Source organism: Mustela nigripes, chromosome 3, assembly GCF_022355385.1.
Source record: "Mustela nigripes isolate SB6536 chromosome 3, MUSNIG.SB6536, whole genome shotgun sequence".
NCBI classification, from domain to species: Eukaryota; Metazoa; Chordata; class Mammalia; order Carnivora; family Mustelidae; genus Mustela; species Mustela nigripes.
The window spans coordinates 156066027-156080150 of record NC_081559.1 but is presented as its reverse complement, the minus strand read 5'-3'; the positions used below and the strand labels follow the sequence as shown (position 1 = coordinate 156080150).

At 33.0% G+C, this 14124-nt stretch overlaps 2 protein-coding genes across 3 annotated transcripts in view; both read left to right on the top strand.

Moving 5' to 3' along the window:
- RAD54B (RAD54 homolog B) overlaps positions 1-14124 on the top strand; it is a 98016-nt gene that overhangs the window by 38679 nt on the left and 45213 nt on the right. The gene's annotated exons all lie outside the window — the stretch shown is intronic.
- FSBP (fibrinogen silencer binding protein) lies at positions 2722-12481 on the top strand. The gene is made up of 2 exons (XM_059394867.1): positions 2722-3206; positions 6990-12481. Exons 1-2 carry the CDS (start codon positions 2833-2835, stop codon positions 7513-7515), a joined length of 900 nt encoding a protein of 299 aa, XP_059250850.1. The 5' UTR covers positions 2722-2832; the 3' UTR covers positions 7516-12481.

Genomic DNA, 14124 nt, shown 5'->3' with positions numbered 1-14124 from the left:
GCTATTTTAGAAGGTTTTACACATGCAAAATATTAATACTCTTTAGACCGCAATCCAAAATGCCATTTTACACTCCCATGAATAGTACCAAAGAGAACTCTGCCCTGCACCATAATCCACTTGACATATTCAGTCCTTAAGAATTTTGCCAATCTTTGTGGATGAAAATCACTTTTAGTATACATTTTTTTTTAAAGATTTTTATTTTATTTATTTGACAGAGAGAAATCACAAGTAGATGGAGAGGCAGGCAGAGAGAGAGAGAGAGGGAAGCAGGTTCCCTGCTGAGCAGAGAGCCCGATGCGGGACTTGATCCCAGGACCCTGAGATCATGACCTGAGCCGAAGGCAGCGGCTTAACCCACTGAGCCACCCAGGCGCCCCTTTAGTATACATTTTTGATAATTAGTGAGATTTAATGGTTTTTCATATTTTTACTAGTATCTCATTTTTAATATAATACCAGTTATTTATTCCAAAAATAACAAAGACAGTATATATCCTGTGTTCTTGCTTTCCTTTGAGTAACTTTGGTCAGGTTGTTGGGGTGGGTCAGTTTTCAGTTTGCATTTCTATGGACAAACATCATTTGCATTTTTATTTTCTGTAATTTACTGAGCACTAAAACTGTTTAAAGACTATGTTAGAGAGGAAGAAATATCCTCTGCCCTTCAAGGTCTTTTTAACTGGACTAAGAATTAAATTGGCATGAGACAGATTAACAGGAGAGAATCAAATTTAGTTGTTTTTTTTTTTTTTTTAAAGATTTTATTTATTTATTTGTCAGAGAGAGAGCGAGCGAGAGCGAGCACAGGCAGACAGAGTGGAAGGCAGAGTCAGAGGGAGAAGCAGGCTCCCTGCGGAGCAAGGAGCCCGATGTGGGACTCGATCCCAGGACGCTGGGATCATGACCTGAGCCGAAGGCAGCTGCTTAACCAACTGAGCCACCCAGGCGTCCCTCAAATTTAGTTTTGTACATACAGGGAATCCACACAAACATGAGATTCCAAAGACTGGGAACTTGAGGCTTATATGACATCCTGAGCCAAGGAGGGGGTTTAGGAGTATTAGGCTACAAGGGGGAGCAAGACCTTTAGCAGGAAGGTGAGGGATTATCTATGGAAAACAAAGGTTGCCCTGTTAACAGAGATACAGTAGGTATGTTTCTTAAGTAAGGAGCAGTCGCTATTAGCATTCTTCCTGGTATAGGCTCCTTTCTAATGTAAAATTTAGGCAGCTGTGGGGGAAGGTTAAAAGCTTTTCCTGAATCTGCTGGATTTTGATTGCTTTGAACCCAAAGTAATCTTCTTGCCAAAGTGGCCCATTTTTGTGGGCCTGCCTTACACTTGTGTATGAGAAGAAAATAGGCTTTTTTTTTTAAAACCTTGTTTATGTTACATTGTTACATATTGTTATGCATACATTTATTTTTTCAGACAGGAATTAGAAAATACATTCTAAGTTTGCAAACTGGTGGCCTTGTTAATGGCTAGACTAGCTGTTTACTTTTGTTAAAAAACAAAATTTAATGGAGTAAATTGTGATCTTACTGGATTTATTCAGTGATTTGTGAATTGGGCAGCATCCCATTTAACAGGTAGAAAGGAGCTCTACAAAATGAATGACTTCCATAGGCAGAAGTGAGTGGGCACAAGGAAATTATCCTGGCAAAGAGTGGGTTGGTTGTGTTCACTTTCCTTTAGGAGATGGAGGGAGTTTGTTGGGCAGATTACCTCACTAGGGCTGATCACCTCGTTCTTGATAAACTGGTTTAAGATTCCATTTTTGGGAGAGCCAAAACTAATTAAGTCTCAGGTGAGGTGGGACTTAGCATGAGTAACTCCATTTTGAACCTGGTGTCTCATTTTTAAATAGTCCAAATTTTATGAATATAGCTAAATAAAAATCCTGCTCTTTAATAGCAAATGCCATTTGTGTGTGTGTGTGTGTGTGTGTGTGTGTGTGTACAGTCTTAAGGCATGATTATTCTGTTCTCACTGTGAATGGTGTTTTTTATACATGATAAAGGAGACTAGCATTCACTAGTATTCACATACATTATAGCTAGAATAATCCCTTGCTAAAAACATAATTTTTATCTGCTTTTCAGAACAAAATTTTTTTCCTAAGCAACTGAAAAAAATGTGGCTACCATAGACTGTAAAATGAAGGAGAAGCTTAGCTTTACTGTGAAGTCTGAGTCTGGGTGTAACCTAACTAGCTAGAGGATATGCAATTCCTGATTGACAGCAGGACCAGCATTATGCAGATTTGGTAAGAGAGAACAGCAGCTCAGAAAACAGTGATTAGGGGCTCTGTTAGGAATCATTACATTCATCACTCATATCTTTAGTTTTTCATTTTCCTGTCTACTGGATTTGTAAACAAATAGCACAAAACAGTTCCTCTTTTGTTTTTATTAAAGTGATACTGCAATGCAGTTTCAGTCTATCAGCTAGGCATACATGTGTGAAAATTGGATATTCTCACTAAATTAGCTAAATTTTAGCTGTGTTCCATGTTTATCTCTAGACCTTTGTTTATTAAATCCTGTCTCGAGCTGTTCTCTTTATACACAAGTGTGTTTTGCTTGTGCCTTCCTGTCTTCTTCAGTGAGAAGCTTTATGTAGGTCAGGCTTGGCTTAAGCAGATTTCCTGAACCTGCGTCAGCTTAAGCTGGAGGAATTTTAATAAACCCTCCCCTGTAGGCGTGGGCCTAAATGAGGCTAGCCTAGTTAAGCCTGATCTTTTTCTGTTTGTGAAAAGAGCTGAGCAGAGCTGAAGGCTGCTGCATGGTGGTTTCAGAAACTGCCTACTTAATTTGAAAAGAACAATGGTAGGAAAGGCTAGATCTTCCAATTTTACCTTATCTGAAAAGCTTGATTTGCTAAAGCTTGTGAAGCCATATGTTAAAATTCTCGAAGAACACACTAATAAACATTCAGTAATAGTGGAAAAGAATAGATGTTGGGATATCATAGCTGTAAACTATAATGCAATTGGAGTAGATCGCCCTCCTCGAACAGCCCAGGGCCTACGCACTCTTTACAAAAGGCTCAAAGAATATGCCAAACAGGAGCTATTGCAGCAAAAAGAGACCCAATCAGATTTTAAAGGCAATATTTCTGAGCCAACCAAGAAAGTTATGGAGATGATTCCCCAGATTTCCAGTTTTTGCCTGGTAAGAGACAGGAACCACATACAAAGGTAAGCTTTATTTTATTTTCTTGTGGAAAATTATGGCGCCTCCTATCTATTGGGCTCTGGCTTAGTTGTGATAGAGATATGCATAGTAAGCATCCCCACTACGGGAGCAATGAATAGTGTCTTTGTTTTGCTTTTTTAAAAAAGAAATGTGAGGCTATAAGGAATTTTTCTGCTGCATTTGATTTAAGCCACTTTTTATTGTCTTCCCCTCCCCCTTCTCTCTCTCTGTAGTTTTAAAAGTAAAGGTTAGGGAGGAATAAATGGGATGAAATTTGTAACATAATCTCATAATAAACTTTTTAAGCTTTAAATTTAAATTGCTAATTAGCTTCTGAGAGATATCTTTTTCTTATTTCATTTAAGATTATATTTCACTGGAATTTTCAATTTTATGTAAAGTTAGCAGTTTCAGGAGAAATGGCACCCTTGTTTTTTTAATGAATTGTTACTGTCTACACTTAGTGAGTATTAACTGAGCTAAAAACCTAAAATCAATAATTTAGTACATTTATTAATGGCATCATTGTATATATTTAGACAGTTTAAATTATTTTCCAGCATATTCAAAGTGAAAAAGATAAATAGAAGGAAAGGAATTTAATGCATCATTAGGGATTCAGATTACTTAATAAAAAGTTTTTGTTGTTTTTATTCATTAATGGTCTAGTTTCACTTTGATCTTAGTCATACAGGAAAGGGATAAGCTCTCCCATACTATTTTGCAAAGATATGAAACTATGAATTTTAATATATGAATAAGCAACTAAGTTCTTATAGGGTTAGAGAGTATTTTTTTGTTTGTTTGTTTGTTTTCTTAAATTTATGCCCTACTTAACTACTTGCCTGGGAATCTTCCAAACTTATTACTAATTCAGGTTTTAACCCCTGGCAAAAGATAAAAATGGCAGCTGCATTCTTTTTCTGAACCATTTAGGGTTATTTTAAACACGTTGTAAACTTATTAGTCAAGGGATATTTCAAACAAACGTTTACAATGTTTTCTTCTTCATGGAAGAGTCAATATATAAGAAAAATTATTGATTACCTGTGAAATCCTTTTGAAGTTAGGAGCAAAAGAGAAGAGAAAAACTTTTTAGCCAAACTTATTTGTTATTTTTATAATTTACTAGGATAATTTTTTTGTGACCAGTTTCTTACAATATACTGCTTACTTCTAGTAGATAACAGAGTAAAAAAAAAAAAAAAAAAATCACCAGTGGGAATCTGGAACTTGAATATAGTATATTAATTCATCAGTGCCAAAAATGTTCTCTGTGTTGAGAAACAATTAAATCCTTATTTGCTGGGTTTCCAGAAAACTCCACAGTACAACTTTTATACAGTACTACTCATTAAAAATGTGTCCCCTTCAAATCATAGAGAAAAGTGACTTTTACATTACAGGTATAAAACTCCCGGCATTAAGTATAGGCTTTTATAATTTGAAAACTATACAGAGAAATTGTAATTTTAATTAGTTGTATGTTTTAAAAATACAGTGAGTATAGAAGAGAAATAATATAAAAGTATCTGTTTGCATTTTGACTATTTGTAACCATATTTACAATCAGCCTTTTGGGATAACAACATTGCCCTGATAAAATGAGTTAGTTAATTTATACATCACAAAACCTGCTCTTTAAGCAAGAGCAACTTTTCATACTTTAAAGGAAAGAATACTAGAAATAGGCTGCTTAAATGCTTATTTGTGTTAGGGTCCAAATTGCCATTTTCTCTATATTAGCATTTTCATATTTAATGTACTTATTACTTCTTTGATTGACATCATCTTGAATCTTAATTCTCAGAAGTTTATAATTGATAATCTTAATTATGCTTATGTATAAATACGCCTGTTAATCTCACCAAACTCTTCATTCTTACTAAGGAAGTATTACTGTATTTAACGTATTTAAAGATATATACCTATATTGTAAGGCTGCCTCTATAGTGCATTGATCTATGTCTTCATGTTTACCTCTCTCTAGTATCAGATTATATTATGTGTTTTTGGAGTCTGTTTGATCTTCAAAATTCATAAATTTTAGAAGTCCTTCTGTTTATCCCTTTTTGTGACCGTCTCTAAAACTTTTTTTTTTTTACTTTGTTATGCCTACTTGTAATGTTTCATTGAAAATGGATTGGGATATTTCAGATAAAAGGCATTTTAAAATTTACATGGGAGTATAATGTCTATGTCTAATAGTGAGTCTTATGCTTCATTGTACATACTAATTTGGATTAATTATGTAGATTTTTAAAACTTTAATTTTCATTTGTAGTTTTAACTTTTTCCTTTCCAGGTTTTAGGGATGTTAATAAAGGGAAACCTTTCTACTTTGAATTACATTGATACTCTATTATTTTTCTTTTGAAAAGCGTAAGATGACAAAAAGAATAGAAATTAAGGAATTTATGTAATCTACAAATAGATTTTTCATAATATATCGTTATTTTTTGTTATCTCATAAATATCTGATATTTTTGGCAATTTAATGCCAGTAGTAAGTGATATATAGGGAGTTTTGATTTTTTTCCTTATGTTCTGCTTGAACTTGTTCCAGCATTTTAATCATTTATGTAGAATGAATGTATTTATTTTATCTGTTATTTATTTATCATTTGTAAAATGTTCTTTAATGTTAAGTATAGCATTTTTTCATTAATGTTCCAATAATCTCTTTCCCTTTATAACTTACTTTTGAGTTAGGCAGAAGCATAAATTTATAAAGAAAACCCTCAAGAAACAAGATTATATATTCTTAATTAGTAGCTTCGTGTTATTTATGAAATTCTTTTTTTAAAAAGTAGAATTTTAAGATACATTGTGTTTATGTCATAACCCATAATGGTACGTCAAAGTTTAAACTAGCTGAAACTAGTTTTCTCTAATAGAAGTGTATATTTTATGGAAATCACTTGTAAATTTAACAGACTTTCAATATATAGTCTATAAGCCAGTTAAAAATACTTCATTAAAAAAAATTTTTTTTTCAGTCATTCAACATGTGATGAGCACCTATGAGGTTCCAAGTACAGTATATTATGCTAGGTGCTGGAGCTAGACTGGTGGATTTGAACCCTTTCCCTGTGAACTTTACCTGACTATGGTTGAAAGACTGAAAGGGCAGTAGAATCAAGTGGTTTAGAATAGGTAAAGGACAACTGCCATGGTATCTGAATTGCGTATTAGGATGATACCCTGATAGCTGGGAATATGTATCCAAAGCCATACAAAAACTTGATTTTTATTTTTCTTTTTTTGGACAGATGTTGAAATCAGTACCTCCCATAGATAACTATCCACTCTCCTAGAAATCATAGAGTGGTGATTTTTAGATTTTTAATCAGTCTAGGCGAGCAGAAGCAGGGGTTCTAGGGCTAAGGTGTGAGGATAACAAACCCAAAGTGTAGTAAATGGCCCTTTATACCATTTAAGAATATCAGGCTAGTAAGAATATGTGCTGTCTTCTTTGAAAGCATTAACAAAGGGTTTTCTTTTTATTTACCTCATTGGCCTTGGGTAATATTTGTTATTTTTTGTCCTTTTAAGAACTCATTTTTAAAGTTAAGGATGGTTAAGAGCTGTATGTATACATTTTTGAAGTTTAAAGTGTAGTTACTTTAATTTGTTATTCCAAGGATTAAATTTTTTTATTTCACAATTTTCTTTATAGCTCTAAAGCTTGACACTTTGATGTATACAAAATATATAATTATGCTATAAATATACTCTTGTCTTCATTTGATTTACATTTTACAATGCTTTTTTGTGTGCTGTAGTGCAAACTTGGATGAGGAAGCACAGGCTGGTACGAGTTCACTACAGGTAATGTTGGATCACCATCCAGTTGCTATTACAGTGGAGGTGAAGCAAGAAGAAGACATTAAGCCCCCTCCTCCACTGGTTTTAAGTTCTCAACAGAGTGATATTTTAGAACAAAGAGAAGACCATGAATTAGTACATGTTATGGAAAGATCTTTGTCGCCGTCACTTTCCTCTGTTGATATGAGAATGACATCGTCTCCATCTTCTATCCCAAGGAGAGATGATTTTTTTCGGCATGAGCGTGGAGAACACTTTAGGTCACAATTAGGGTATGATCCTCAGATTCTGCAAATGCTTAAAGAGGAGCATCAGATAATTTTAGAAAATCAAAAAAATTTTGGATTGTATGTTCAGGAGAAGAGGGATGGATTGAAAAGAAGGCAGCAGCTAGAGGAAGAGCTGCTAAGAGCAAAAATTGAAGTGGAGAAGCTGAAAGCAGTTCGCTTACGGCATGATCTGCCTGAATATAATAGTCTCTAATATTTTTTTTCAGTCTTGCAATTTGATGATTTTAATTTTGACCAAATTATTTTCATTTGGGAGCAGAATACATACTCTTAAAAGTGCATTAATCTCAATTGTGAAAAAAACATTTTTGACATGATTTTCTAATTATTTAATTTTCTTTTGAGATATATTAAAACTTATTGATTGGTTGGCATGATTATATATTTTGTCTTCGGTTTTTTTCTAAGAAGTTCGATTGTTGGCCTTACAAAAGATTTCTTATTTTGATCATTAAATTAGAGCACACATAAATAGATATACAAACATATGTATTCTTTCAAAGTTCTGAGTCTTTGACATTTTAAATTAGAGCTTTGAAAGCTATAGTTCAAGGTTTTTAAGTCAGTCTAATTTAGAGCAATACTAGCCTGATTAACAGAACCTTGCCTATAAAACATTGATTTTTATGCTTTTCTGTTTTTGAAGAAGTGACAGGATTTTAGAGATGAAAGGTACTTGGAAATCACTTTTTTTCTACCTCTTCGATTCAGAGGTAATGAAACTGAGGTCCAGGGAGAGCTTAGTGACTTGATATAACAGAGCCGTTTATGGCAGAGCAAGGACCAGTACTCAGATTTTGTTTCTTTGTAGTTTCCCCTCCTGCTATTCCATAGAAGTAAAATGTCTTCCTTATGAAAAAATTATGGAAGTGTTTATTTTATTACAATTGCTTTTAAAGATTCTTAGGTTACAGAACCAGGGAACTTGTATCAGTTACCCCCAACCTTCTTTCCTTTCTTGTCCAGCAAAATAAATGTTCTGTTAGAATAGTTATATATTTTGGCTATAAGATTAAATGTCCTAATTTATTTTTAATGTCTTATTCTGAAAGACATTTATTTTACAGTAAAAGTCACAGTAAAAATGTTTTAATGAATAAAATTAAAATTTTACATAGAAATAGCAAAAAATAGTTATGATTTAATCTAATACCATTATAAATACTGCTATTTTAGTATTTACAGAAATAAATAAAATCTCAATTCTTAAGCACACATTAAATTTAAGTTAAATCTTCAATATGTATAATCCATTTTTGCTGGTGCTTTGTTGAGGAAGGAGTTTTTTAAGCCAAGCTTTAGAATGGAGTAGATAGAATTTCAGAATTTTAGTATAGTGGAAAAGGATGTTTAAGTCAGAGGGAGCAATGTGGAAAAAGGCATAGAGAATGGGGAACAGTGAATCAGGGTGTACAAGCACAAATACAGTGGTAGGCCAGGTGATTTTAAGTGGGTGTGGAGAGGGCCAATTAAGCCTTTGTTACCTGTATACTAGGGTTAAATTAGTAGCTACTATTTAGCTCCAGCAGATTTTTTACATGCAGGAGTAAGCCAGAAGTTTGCATTTTTATGCGAAATTTTTCAACTTAAAAATGTTTGCAAATAATTCAAAATGTTTTAAAAACACTACATGCATGTGAATGGACCTCATTCAGCCAGTGGGCTTCCAGTTTGTGGCCTTTGGGGTAGAGGAATAGTTGACCAAGAGTAGAGCTGACCAGTAACATCAAGATCACTTGAGAACTTTTGACGAATGTAAATCCATTCCTTTTGAATCAGAAACTCTGGAGGTGTAGTCCAGCAATCTGTCTTAATAAACCCTTTAGAGATTCTGATGCAAGCTAATATTTGAAAACTATTAGAACAGAGTATTTGGAATGTAGGTACGTGCCTAACTCATACTTCAGTCTCAGAAAAAATGTACTGAAAAGAGACATGGGTGAAGATGAATTGAGGGACATCAGTTTAGAAGTTGGTTGGTGCCACATTATGGATTACACTGAATGCTGTTCTTAAATAATTACAGTTGAATGTACGATGGGAAGTCATTGGAGGCTTTTGATTATTAGAGGAATATAAATTAGAGTTCTGAATTAGTGTTATAATAGCATTTATGGGATGGGCATTTAGTGAGAGGAAATTAAATCCAGAATTTAGGTTATGGATATTGAAATAGAATAAAAATAAAATGGACTTTCTAATTGCTTAATTTTATTGGCATTTTATATCTGCTATTAGAGTTAAATATTTTATTATAAAAATGCCTTGACTATATAATATTATATCTGTATTTGGTACTTTTCATCTTTTTGTTATAACTTTTCTTTGAGCCTAAACACTGGACTCAAGAGATTAGAATCTTATAGTTCTAATTTAATGTTTTTACAATATAATTCTAGTAAATACATCTTTGAAGTAGTCAGTTTTAACTTTATGAAATTACTGAAAGCAAATTACTAATATGTAATGAAATTCATATTATAACCTCAGCATGCTACTCCTCAGAATTGTTGTGAATGTTCAATTTGAATGTTGACTTTGTGTGGCTACATCAGTTTTCCAAACTCTGTTCTGTGGAACAAGAATTCCATGGGATGTTTCTAGGAGATTTCTGTGTTCAAAAAAAGTACAACACACATTTGTGTGGATAGGTTCTAAAATCAGTGTGGAAGGTAAAAATGTACATAAAAGATTGCCCTTGAAAGTTTTTTTGCTTTCCGTAAGATAGAGTAAACATAGTCTTCTACTGTCATTTTTCCCTCCAGTTTTGTTCACGATTATTTTTTCTTTGGTTGCATCAGGTGACAGATTTATTAGCAATTAGGGACTGAATAGAATAAAAAACTTTATTTTTGCATATGTTTAATTACCAGAATTGTACTTATTTCAGGGAGTTTACTGCCCCCATTTTTTCCAAGTCAATCTTATTTAATTTTAATTTGCAGAAATTTAAATGCCATGAACTTTACCTATGAAATGTAATGTCAGAACACATAGGGAAGAGTGATTTTATCTTTAAAATGTAGACTTGATTCTGTAAAAGAATATTAACTTTGAAAAATAAGCTAAGGCAAAAATATTTCATCTAAGATAGGTTATTTTTGCCACCTTCTTATCTTTTCTTATCCATGTGAACTTCTACAACACATTGTTATTTCTACAACTTGATTTTCTTTTAAACTAGGTATGATTTATAATGGCATCCCCCCAAAATTAACAAAGATCTTTCATTGCTAAAAATGCTGTTGGAGGGGCACGTGAGTGGCTCTGTCAGTTAAGCGTCTGCTTTTGGCTCGGGTCATGATCCCCAGGTGCTGGGATCGAACCCCATGTTGGGCTCTCTGCTGAGCAGGGAGTGTCTTTCTCTCTCTGCTTCTGCCTGCCTCTCTTTATTTGTGCTCTGTCTCTCTCTGTCAAATAAATAAGTAAAATCTTTTTTTAAAAAATTGAAAAAATAAAAATTCCATTAGATTTCTTAAATATTCATATTAAGTACTTTTTTTTTTGGTATGAGACATAAACTTGGTTTTACTTCATTTTTGAAAGATTTTACTCTACCCTATTGTATCTTTACTTATGTGAAAATGTTTAGACAATGAATTATTTTCCATGTGCCTTCTTTTAGAGTAATGTTAAATTTTAAATAGACATGTTTAAATAATTTATAGTGTGATAAATTGTATTTAATATGTACTGTAGATGATGGTGGTTAAATGCTTTGTTAATACATACTCTTTTAAATACAGGGTAATACATTGTACTGCTGTGTGTATTCTTTATGTGCCACAAGACTAAGAATTTGGTACCACTGAGGTAAAATTTTTTGAGGAGGCACAATTGAAGTATATTTTGTTTAAATAATTGTTTATAAAAGATACTAAATGTACCATGTCTAACTATCATAATACATTTTTTCAAATGTTAAAAATCACAAATTCTCAAAATCAATTAAGTATTTGATGATGAATTTGATAGTAAATAGTTAAAAATAATGAGTGGAAATATGGGTGTCATACTTAACAAATACAAAAAAGTAAATTCTTAAGATATACAGCCTAATTAAATGTTAATGGTCATGCTAAATCTTTGCATATGATTTTAAGAAATTCATTTAGTATATTTTTATATACCTTAAATTGATTAAACTAGTAACTATACTTTGAATTTATATTATTTTTAGTTTTCAGTTGCTTTGTAAGTAGTGGAAAACTAAATAAATCAATAAAAAATACCACCCAAGTTACCCCCCCCAAATTTCAACTAAAATAGACATATCATTAGACTTACACTTTGTTAGTACATCTTTCATGTTTTAAAATTATATGTAAATTTACCTTACAAAGATTAAGAAACTCTTCAGATAGAAAAAACATTCATATGCCTACCACCTAAATTCTGCAGTTACTGTTTTGCTATACTTGCTTTATCATATATCCATCCATCCATCTATCCATCAATTCATTTTAAAAAATAAAACGGTTACTTAAAACAAGTTGAAGACTTCACTAAACACTTCAGCAGAAGTATCATCAACTGGAATTCAATATGTGTGTGTGTGAGTGTGTGTGAGATAAGATTTGCAGACATGAAATATACAAGTCAATGAATTTTGACAGGTGACTCTACCTGTGTACCTTAGATCCTTGTCAAGATTTAGACCGTTATCATTACCCTAGAAAGTTCTCTCTGGCCCCTTCCTGATCAATCCTTTAGCACCTCAGACAACCATTGTTCTAATGTTTAAAAAATGATAGATAAGTTTTGTTTGTTCTAGAACTTTATATTATTGGAATCATACAGTGTATACCCTTTCTCTTTTCTTTTACCTATCTTAATGTTTTTAATACCTGTGTTTGTTCATCCTTTTATAGTAGTTTATTGCTTTCTGTTGTTGAATGGTATTCCCTTGTATAAATATACCTCAGTTTATGTATCCATTATTTTTTGATGGACTTCTGAGCTATTTCCAGATTATGGCTATTATGTATAAAGATTCTGAGTATTCTTGTATAAATTTGTTGTGGTCATAATGCTGGATTAGGGAAAATCTACATGTTTAAATTTTTAATAAACTGCCAGGCATTTATCCAAAGTGATTGTACCATTTTACGCTTGCATCAACTGTATTTTTTTTTTTAAATAAACCTGTGCATGCTCAACGATTGGAATGTCAGAATTGAAATTAATAACTTTTCTAATTTTTTAGATGAGTTTAAAATGCTAAGTAGAAAATAAAATAAAAAATATGCTAAGCAGATAGTTTTGATATCTGGAAATGTTGTGGTTTTACTGATGTTTTTCCCCTATTTTAGACTTCACTGCATATATGCTTTGACAAGAGGTACTGAGAAATGTGATGAAATGTATAGTCCCTGCCATGTTCATAAAGTATCATTCTGAAAATATTTAATGCCAAGAAAGATCTTTTAGGTTTATTTTATTCATAATGATACTTAGATGACATTAAATCTCTCTAATTATTAGATAAGAAAACTATGGGGGTGCCCGGATGGCTTAGTTGGTAAAGTGTTGGTCTTGGTTTCGGCTCAGGTCATGGTCTCGGGGTGCTGAGATCAAGCCAGGTTGCGGTCTGTGCTCAGTGTAGAGTCAGCTTGAAATTCTCTGTCCCTCTTCCTCTCCCCTTTACCTGCTCGTGTGTGCATGTGAGCCTGCGCTCTCTTTCTCTCTCAAATAAATAAAATCTTTAAAAAAAAAAAGATAAAACTGGTTCAGAAGAATTTGTGTATTAATGATTGCAAATTTTTTAGTGTAATAAAAGCTATGTTTCAAACTTTATATTACATCTATATGATAATATATATTAAAATTCTGGTATGTTTTAGTAATTTTCAAATACAGTTTGGGAGAGTATTTACATTATTTGTTGAATTTGATTAGATGAGACTTTTTTTAAAGATTTTATTTATTTATTTGACAGACAGAAATCACAAGTAGGCAGAGAGGCAGGCAGAGAGAGAGAGGGAAGAAGGCTTCCGTCTGAGCAGAGAGCCCGATGCGGGGCTCCAGTCCAGGACCCCGGGATCATGACCTGAGCTGAAGGCAGAGACCTTAACCCACTGAGCCACCCAGGCGCCCCTAGATGAGACATTTTCAATTCTTTTTGTTCTATTGAAAACAATGTATTTGGAATTTTTGAAAGAAAAACATTTAAAGATTTTTATTGAGTCAGAGAGAGTGTACAAGTAGGCAGAGCAGCAGGCAGATGGAGAGGGTGAAGCAGACTCCCTGCTGAGGAGGAAGCCTGATTTGGGTTTGATCCTTGGACTCTGGGACCAGGACCTGAGCTGAAGGCAGATGATTAACCCACTGAGCCACCCACGCACCCTAAGAAAAAATACTAAAGGCTTGGATATATGGAATGTATAATTAAGCCATCCAGCTGTAGAGTAACTATGCTTAGGAATTTTTAAGATGATCATATCTGCTATCAGTATTAAAATGGCAGTATCTCCCTCTTCCTCTTTTATTAAAGCATGATTTTGAACATTCTTACTTATGAATCTTGCTAATAGACATTTAAGTCTCTTATTTATACAGACTGTCTTTTTGGTATTGATTTGTAAAGTACCTTACAGGGCCAAGGGTAAAATAGATCAGAACCAAGTTTAGAACTAAAAATTACAGCTGGAGTGGAATTGTTAGGGGTAATTAGAATGTAGCCAATTAATATTTTATGTATTACAAGTAGTCTAGATGAGGGAGGGTTTTGTTCCTTATGTGTTCAGTTTCCAATATCTTTATTCTACTTTTTAAATTTTCTCTCAAACCTGCCTTAATGGCA

Bases quoted from the DNA above. Each gene is read 5' to 3' on its own strand.
- FSBP (XM_059394867.1), top strand. From the start codon at position 2,833: ATGGTAGGAAAGGCTAGATCTTCCAATTTTACCTTATCTGAAAAGCTT. The intron at 3,207-6,989 runs GTAAGCTTTATT...TGTGTGCTGTAG, and splicing joins GACAGGAACCACATACAAAG to TGCAAACTTGGATGAGGAAG.